Source organism: Crotalus tigris, unplaced genomic scaffold (genome assembly GCF_016545835.1).
Source record: "Crotalus tigris isolate CLP2741 ecotype Arizona unplaced genomic scaffold, ASM1654583v1 scf7180000017633.3093840, whole genome shotgun sequence".
NCBI classification, from domain to species: Eukaryota; Metazoa; Chordata; class Lepidosauria; order Squamata; family Viperidae; genus Crotalus; species Crotalus tigris.
The window spans coordinates 1,676,653-1,685,984 of NW_024096527.1; the positions used below are offsets into that span (position 1 = coordinate 1,676,653).

General features: G+C 42.5%; 1 protein-coding gene across 5 annotated transcripts in view; it reads left to right on the top strand.

Annotated features, from left to right (window-relative positions):
• The window catches only part of PALM (paralemmin), a 74,608-nt gene extending 66,105 nt beyond the window's left edge, over positions 1–8,503 (top strand). For 3 of the 5 annotated variants that reach the window (XM_039334718.1, XM_039334717.1, XM_039334719.1), the window contains one exon: positions 7,771–8,503. In XM_039334718.1, coding sequence (XP_039190652.1) covers positions 7,771–8,327 — 557 coding nt within the window. In that variant the 3' untranslated portion in view covers positions 8,328–8,503. Of the gene's footprint in view, positions 1–1,647; positions 1,780–7,770 lie in introns of all 5 variants that reach the window. The other 2 variants (XM_039334716.1, XM_039334715.1) reach the window with 1 other exon arrangement.
• Positions 8,504–9,332: the final 829 nt, after the last annotated feature.

Sequence of the window (9,332 nt, forward strand, 5' to 3'; positions counted from 1 at the left end):
AGACTGAGAACAATTTTGCACTTTGGGGGAAAATGCTTCCTAAAATTCAATTCACTTTTCATCTAAATCTCATTCTCCACTTGATGCTTTGCATTTTTGCTTTTAAGTAATTAACAAGCCAAAATAATAGTTCAGCTGAGCATACAGAACATCATGTTGTTTGTGTTTTTGACATTTCACTGTCCTGCTTGAGAACTCCTTTGCTGAAAGTATGCAGGTCGGATGCCAAAAGAATAGTTTTACAGCTGTTTCATGTTCCTTCCTGACCTAAGATCATGGACAGCCTGCAAACACATGTATTCCTTTTTTTGCCTGTAAACAGTGACAGAGTATATTATCCTTGTCAGAATAAGCAAATGAACTTCGGGCTAGTATTATATTCAAATGGTAACTGCAGGTTTGCTGAGCGTTGAGTGACAAAGCAGTCCTTCTCTCCACATCTGGCTTTTCCACCCTGCCTTCCTTTTCATCCCAAATTCCCAGTTCCAATCATGTCTTTCTCTCCCACTGACAGTTAACCTGACTTTTAATCTAAATTCCTGTCTGCTCTGATGCCCAGTTCAGCATTCTTTGCTTTTGTTTTTGCTTTTACTAATCAAATTTGCTTGGGAAATTTGCTGTGCCTCATCTTAGCCATAAAAGGGCAAATTTGGCCAATCTCAAAAAGCTAAACAAGGGTCTTGGATAGATGATTCTAGGAAAATCCAGGGCTCTTGTTTAAACTGAGAAGTCAGGAAAAAAAAAAACATCCTGGAAGAAAGAAAAGATAAAACTTCTTTATATTAATTTTATTTATTTATTAAATGTTTATGCCATCCATCTCTCTTGTAAGGTGACTACAGAGGAAATGTCCAGGAAGTCACCAAAGTTGACTTCAGCTGAAAGGAAGCCTTATTTAAAAGAAGAAGGAGAAGATTGCTTATTGCTCATACTTACTACTCCATTACAAATACATTATCCTTCTTTTCTCCTTCTTTGCTCTGTTCTTCTTCATACCCATCTCAGCACTGATGCAGGGCCACTCTTTATTGAACAAATCTTAAATTCATCTTTCCTTGGCTTCATTTAAGCTTAAACTCTTCTTTTTTTCCTTTCCTATTTTGCCCGCCCTTTTCCAAAAGCAAAAACTCTGATCAATAACCTTTTCGGCTAAACCTCATCTCATCTTTGGTTAACAGATCAACTATAAGCTACTGAGAACATGTCTTTTCCGTGTACATGATAACACTCTGAAGGTTGGCTAGACAATTCTGGGAGCGGAAGTCTACACATTTTAGAGTTGCGAAGGTTGAAAAACATTGGTTTAGATCCAACCCAAGATCAACATTTTAGAAATGGTGACTAAGATACCATCAAGGAGAGCCACCGATAGGCTCTGCTAAGACTTTGGGAAAGCAATATCTCAGATGCTCTTTGGTTTGCTGTTCCTTTGAGCAAAAAGGCCTTCGCTTGCCTTGTGCATCGCTTCTTCTCTCTGCCTCTAATGCTTTGGGCCTGTCCACAGGTCCCCCCAGCTGCCCTGTGCCTCCCACCTTCCCTGCTCGTACCGAATGCTTCTCGTTTCCGAGCTCAGGGAGGGAGAGGTTGGGGGGCGGGGGGCGGGGGGAGAAACATTCTGTTGCTCACTGTGTCCTGTTTATGTCCCAGCTATGTACTCTGTAGAGATCACTGTGGAGAAGGACAAACTCACAGGGGAGACCAAAGTCCTGTCCAGCACCACTAGACTACCCAAAGAGAACTCAGTTCAGGGAGTCAAAGTGTACGAGGACGAGCTGAAAGGTATGCATTGGAAGGGAGGGTCCAAAGACCAAGGATGTCTCTGGATGATCTTTCATGCTCCCTGGAACTCAGATGGAGTCCTGAGCAGCACATCACGTTGACTCAAGAAGACCTGGCTTCCCTCCCACAGCACAGCTATTAGAGGTTGTGTTTGGAATTGCGTTGGGACTCTGATGACACAGTGGTTAAAGTGCAGTACAGGTAGTCCTCAACTCACAACAGCTCACTTAGTGACCGTTCAGAGTTAACGACGACACTGAAAAAAGTGACTTGGGACCATTTTTCACACGTACGATCTTTGCAGCATCCCCATAATCCTGTGATCAAAGTTCAGATGCTTGGCAACTGGTTCATACTTATGACTGTTGCTGTGTCCTACGGTCATTTGATCACCTTTTGCGACCTTTTAACGAGCAAGATCAATGGGGAGGCCAGATTCACTTAACAACCACTTATCAACTGCAGTGATTCACTGAACAATTTATTTATTTATTTATTTTTAAAATTTATAAACTGCCCCACTCCCGCAGGACTCTGGGCGGCTAACAATAAAAACACCATAAAACATGACAAAACAAACAGTGCAATAACAGTCATCCAGGGGTCAGATTTTATAAACCCCAGGCCTGCCAGAAAAGCCAGGTCTTAAGCAGCTTATGGAAAACCAACAGGGTGGGAGCGGTCCTAATCTCCGGGGGGAGCTGGTTCCAAGACGTGGGCGAAAAAGGTCGTAACATGGAACAAAACTCACTTAACATTCAATGTCTTGCTTAACAACATAAATGTGGGGCTCAATTGTGGTCGTAAGTCAAGGACTACCTGCATTGCAGGCAAACTCTACCCACAGCCTGAAAATTGATCCTGCTAGGGCACAAGGTTGACTCATGCTTCCCAGGTTGGTAAGATGAGGACCCAGACTGTTGGGGGCAATATGCAAATAATGCTTCTGCATTGTAAACCACCCAGAGAGTGCTACAAAGCACTGTGTGGTGCTACTTCAGACTAAATGCTATTGCTATTGAAGGTCTTAGTGGCCTTTCAGCCATGAAGCTCACTGCTTGATCTGGGATGCCTGACTAGCTCGCCACCACCCTATTGCTCCCAGGATGTTGAGAAGCTTCCATAGCCACTGGGCCATGCGAGTGGCTGGCTGGAGACTCAAGCACACATGCATATTACAATTCAACTTTTGTGCGCCAGCCTGCCACTCATATGGCCCAGTTCCCCTCTCCCCCTCCCCCAGCCTAGCCTCCAAGCCACAAAGTTTGGGGACCTTTGCTGTTCTACTAGAGGGCAGTACAATCCACTCTGCCCTGCCCTGAAAAAGGCCCAAATACAGATTGCCCGCAACTTAACAACCATTCATTGAATGACTGTTCAAAGTTACAATGGCAGTGAAAAAAGTAACCTGACTGTTTTTCACACTTAACGACCATTGCAGCATCCCCATGGTCACCCCCACGATCAAGATTTGGATGCTTGCCAATTGATTCATACTTAGGACCATTGCAGTATGCCAAGGTCATGGGATCACCTTTGGCAAACTTCCGACAAGCAAAATCAATGTGGGGAAGCCAGATTCACTTAACAAACGTGTTACTACCTTGATAACTACAGTGATTCACTTAACAACTGTGGCAAGAGAAGTCATAAAATGGGGCAAAACTCACTTAACAACTATCTTGCTCAGCAGTAGAAATTTTGGACTCAGTTGTGGCCATCAGTCAATGACTACCTATAAAACCAAATCAACATCAGAAGCTTTGCAACTTTGAGAGTGCAGTAGAGTTAATTTCAGGGAAATGGAATCAGAATTGTCATTTGTACTGGTTTTTCCTGACGTTGGATTCTGGGAGTTGAAGTCCATGAGTCATAAAAGAGCCAAGGTTGCCTACCCCTGGATTAGAGGAATCCCATCTCTTCCCTTGTATCCATCTTGCTTGCAGTGTTTAGAAAAAGAATTGCAAAAATATTCTGTGTTCAGGAGGAAGGCTATCTACTGGAAATATGTGCAATGCTCAGGAGCTGAGACTTCCTATGAATAATTATTAATATTATCTCATTTACCCAAATGAATATCGTAGTCTAATTGACTGGACGTTATCTCCAATTGCTTAGGTCCTACTTAATGACCTGAGTTATGGAAACACTGCTATAAAACGTCTTTTACAGACACCCAGTAAATTTAATATTTCTAAATATTTGGTGAATCCTTTTCACATTGTGCCAAGAGGTGCCATTATAATTGGTGTAATGTTTAATGCTCCGTTATTTTTCAGCCTTAGTATATAAATTATGGTATTCAGATATTTTCTCCATAATTTTTCAACAAATCAGCAGTGTTCCTTTCTGTAATAGTGGTACCTATGAGATCGTGTTCCTAACAGTTTGTATATCGAAATCTTACAAAATTTGGATCTCATTTTGCAAGCTTTTTTCAGGTGCAAAAATCCCAGTGGTTTTTTGTAAACAGTAAAGCTGAATTTTCCATATAAATCCCAATGGACAATTTTTGCAGTTGTATTGAGATGTTTGAGATAATGATGATGATGATGATTTTAGCCTGAAGTTTTTAAGTCTCAGCAGGTGGCAGCATCTTGTCAACATTAATTGATTTTCAAGCACTAAGTTACAACAGGTTACAATACAGATACCATTCAGATGGAAATCCTTAGGAAATTGTGGGGCAATAGGCTAGGGTGGACAGTTCAAACAAATCTGGGGAAAAAACAATCAATTCTAGAGCATTGTGCAATCATAAGCAGGAGTTAAGTTCAAATAAAGGGCACTTCCCTTTTTTAGTTTAAAAAGTTAAGTCACGTTTTCATTTTTCTGCCAAAAGCACTGTAAACCCTCCTTACTTTTCTTATCTTCCATTCCAGTGTGGAGAATAGAATAATGCAAGGGATTGTTGTTTATTATGAAAGTGCAGGTCAAGGAGATAAAGAGTAAGAATGGCAGTCCTGGTTGAAAAATCCCTAGAATTGTTTTGACCCACTCTTTCCCTACACTTACTGCTCTTTCTCTTTCTGTCCAAATTCAACATCCATTTTTCTGCACCTAAAAAAGAAGAAGAAGTATATTTATGATAGCTGGGTATGAGTGGCTTTTCTAAATGTTCCCACCAAATGTGTGGATGTTTGCTTTTTTAAAAATAAATGTTCCATGGGGGGGGGGGGAACCTCCCAGCTGTTTCTCAAGAGAAGAACTCTGAAAGAGTTCATAGAAGATGTTCCTTACTTTGGATTGAAAAATAAGGTAGGAAGCCAGAAAGCCTGCAGACTGCCAGAAAGATCGATACCAATATAATGGAAGACAGAATATTTGTACCGTATATTCCGGTGTATAAGACGACTTTTGAGAGCGTTGAAACAGCCTCCGAACTCAGGGGTCGTCTTATACACCAAGTCGTCTTATACGCCGTAAATAAGGTAGTTTCTGGCATATAAGACGACTTTCTAGGCATGCGACTCGTCGTCGATCGTCTTATACGCCGGAAATACCGGTAGTTTCCGGCGTATAAGTCGACTTTCTAGGCATGCGACTTGGCGTCGATCGTCTTGCGACTCAGCGTCGATCGTCTTGCGACCCAGCGTTGAACTCGGGGGTCGTCTTATACGCCGGGTCGCCCTATATGCCGGAATATACGGTACATCCTTTTTGGCCTCACATTCTCATCTCTGAAAGAAAAGTGAAGGTTCTTTCATCAAATTGCTTGGGAATTTTTCCTGCTACTAGTATACCCAGAGAGAGAACAAAACACTTGAATAAAGAACAGGTAGGTGTGGTTGGTATTTGAGGTGCTTAACTGTTGATCTGTCAGAGGTCTACAAGATTTATCAAACCCCTCCAAAATAAAAATCCATTCTGCTTTAAAGGAGAAATTCTTGGCATTTTCGGATCTCTAGAGCCACTTCAGCATCTCTTGAGGAGCAGAAATGTATTTATGGAGATTCTCAGTCATTCAAGTCATGGTTGTCCCAAAGGTGTTTTTCAAAAGGCAACTGGACTTCCCCCCCCTTTTTTTCCCCCTTTCTTCAAGGACAAAAAGTCTAGTTGCCTTTTGAAAAACACCTTTGGGAGTAGAAATGTAGTAGAATGTAGTCCAGAGTTGCAGGGGAAGGAAGGGCCCTTTCCCAGAAAGCAAAGAGACAAAATAGCTTAGAATCTTTGGTATGCAGGAAGAGGCTGAAGGTGGACAGCTGCTAGCAGTCCCAAAGGTGCTTTTTCACAAGGACTTCCTTGTTTTTCTTTGAAGACATTTCACTTCTCATCCAAGAAGCTTCTTCAGTTCTGACTGGACGGTGGAGAAGATTTTTGGATGAGAAGCAAAACGTCTTCAAAGAAAAACAAAGTCTGGTTGCCTCATGAAAAAGCACCTTTGGGACAACCATGACCTGGATGACCGAGAATCTCCATAGACACCCCCTAGCACAGTGGTGGCAAACCTATGGCACGGGTGCCAGAGGTGGCACTCAGAGCCCTCTCTGTGGGCACGCGCACCGTCGCCCCAGTCCTAGGCCTTCAGCTGGGTTTTATGAAACCTTTTCGCTTTAGGCCTCCACTGCCGTATGCAAAAAAAAAAAAGGTTCAATCAGTCAATTTCAACATCTCGCGGGAGAAAAAAAAGATCTCGCAAAGTTGGAATTGATTGAACTTTTTAGTCCCACCCAGTCTGCCGTTACCACCAAAGCCATGCCCACCCAATGAGCCACCCCCCCAATTGGCCACACCCAGCCAATGGGCCACACCCACCTGGCACCCAACGATGCATAAGTGGGTTTTGGGTTGCAGTTTGGGCACTCGGTCTCTAAAAGGTTCGCCATCACTGCCCTAGCAGTTCACAGGGTAATAGTTATGTAGATACAGGTAGTCCTCGACTTACAATAGTTCATTTAGTGACCATTCAAAGTTACCACTTCATTAAAAAAAAGTGACTTACTACCATTTTTCACCCTTATGACCGTTGCAGCATCCCCATGGTCACATGAACTGACTCATATTTATGAAGGTTGCAGTGTCCCCGGGTCATGTGATCTCCTTTTGCGACCTTCTGACAAGCAAAGTCAATGGGGAAGCCAGATTCATTTAACAACTGAGTTCCTAACTTAACAACTGCAGTGATTCACTTAACAACTGCGGCAAGAAAGGTTGTAAAATGGAGCAAGTTCACTTAACACATGTTTCGCTTAACAACAGAAACGTGGGGCTCAATTATCGTAAGTCGAGGACTACCTGTAATTGATTTAGTCTAGCAAGATTTCTGACTATAGGTGAACAACGATAAGGAAAGTACTCTGAACTAACTCCTTGTATCGTTCTTGGTCCTTTGGGCTTGACATTAATCTTGCTGGATTAATCAATTACCTGCATACAAAATGTATTCTGTGAGTTGCTAGGTGGGGATTCACCTTCACCCTCCTCTTCAAAGACTTGAAGCTGTGGTGACTCTGCTCTTTGGGAAGGAGTCCCTCCCTCCCTCCTGAGACAGTGGATTACATTCTACACAAGAAACAAGGATAAGAGCCGAGGTGGCGCAGCAGTTAGAGTGCAGTACTGTAGGCCACTTTAGCTGACTGTGTTCAGCAGGTCAGCGGTTCAAATCTCACCGGCTCAAGGTTGACTCAGCCTTCCATCCTTCCGAGGTAGGTAAAATGAGGACCCAGATTGTTGGGGGCAATGTAAATATATATATACATTGCTTACTGGGTAGGTAAAATGAGGACCCAGATTGTTGGGGGCAATGTAAATATATATATACATTGCTTACTGGTGTACACCGCTTAGAGAGTGCTTGCACTTAAAGCGGTATATAAGTCTCATAAATAAATAAAATAAATAAATAAAGGATATTTGCCCATAAGCCATTTGTTGTGCTTCCGGCAAATATTGTATATTCTTGCTTTTGACACCATTTTTGAAAGCAACAGTGAAGGCCTGGTCATGCTTCTCATTGCCCTCAGTGTATATCTTCTCTATCTTCTCTTGCAGTGGTCCATGCAGTCCGTTCCGAAGATGGGGCCATTGAGAATGGTGTCCACCAGCTCAGCTCATCCGAAGTGGATGAGCTCATCCATAAGGCCGATGAAGTTACCCTGAGTGAAGTCTCTGAGAAGGCTGCCAAAGAAGCCCAAAGCAATCTCCTAAGTCAGAAGGTCACCCCCCGAAAGGAAATCACAGGTGTGCAGGCTAAACCAATGGAGAGTCCCAAGCTTGGGGGTGAAGGCCCAGAGCCTAGCAAAGAACAACCTGTCACCATGATCTTCATGGGCTACCAGAATGTGGAAGATGAAAATGAAACCAAAAAGGTGCTGGGGCTCGAAGGAGAGCAAATCAAGGCCGAGCTGGTGGTGATAGAAGATGCTGAAAATAAGCCGGCAGGAGACTACACAGCAGATCACGCCCCTCCAAATGGCAGCACGATGGAACCTCAGAAAGAGGAGAACCAAGCTGGAGCACAGCCATCGGCCAATGACACGGACCCCAAAGGAGCAGACCAGGATCTTGACATGAAGAAACAGCGTTGTAAATGCTGCTCGGTTATGTAAGAGGCCCTTGCCAAGCCCCTCCCTCAACTGTACAGCCAATCAGGACTGCCTTTTCCCATCATTCTCACCTGGACACCTTGACTCCGCCTCTCCGGTTACCTTCTCAATTCTACAAAAGTCTGAGTTCAAAGTGTTGCTCTTTTTACTTAATAAAATGTGCTATTTGCATCCCCCAAGGATGTTTTTCCCCCTTATTTTCAAGTGACTGGGGGAATATAAGTGCAGTGCTGGTGAAATCGTGCAAAATAGCCAACAATGACACCAAGCTGCCAGTCTGTTTTTGTTTTTTTTTTTCTCTGCCTCCATTAACTCCTTTATTCATTGTTTCATAAAGGAACAAACTCAAAATTTAATGATGGAAGTGATCAGTCACTGCAGTCTCTTTTCTTTCTTATTTGGACATTTTAAATTGTAATGGTTGAATATACCTGGAGACCTTTCGATTAGAAATGAAAAAAAGTGAATGCTTCCCCACGGTTCAGCCCCGTTTCCATTTTCTGAAATCTTTGAAAAAGAAAATTAATTGATCAAGAAAGGAGACTCACCATTCTTGGCTTCCTCTTGAAACTTCTGAATCTTTTGAAATCCAAATATCTTTGTTATCTCCCAAAGTCCTTCACATCGTAATTTACTAAGTTCCTTAAGAATACTGGTAACAAAAATCTTCTACAATGGGAATGTTAAGATCAGAAAACAATCAAGCAAACCAAGTTTTTCACAAGTTTTAAAAATAGGTCAACTCATTTTCTGTGCACCACAGAACTTGGTCTTGATCCAAAGCATCCAAAAGTTGGAAACCGGTTTCGCCTCCAAAATAACTCCATAACATCTTCTCAAGAATTTATTGGCCTCCTCATCCTGTTGGTTGCAGGAGCTTTGACAAGGTTGTAATGGTTGAGCTTTAAAGCTCTGAAAAAGAAAAACTGGGTTGATTTTGTATATTTTCTTTTTTCTTTTTCCAAATGCCATGGTAATGACTACTCTGAACTATAAGACTCTATGGTT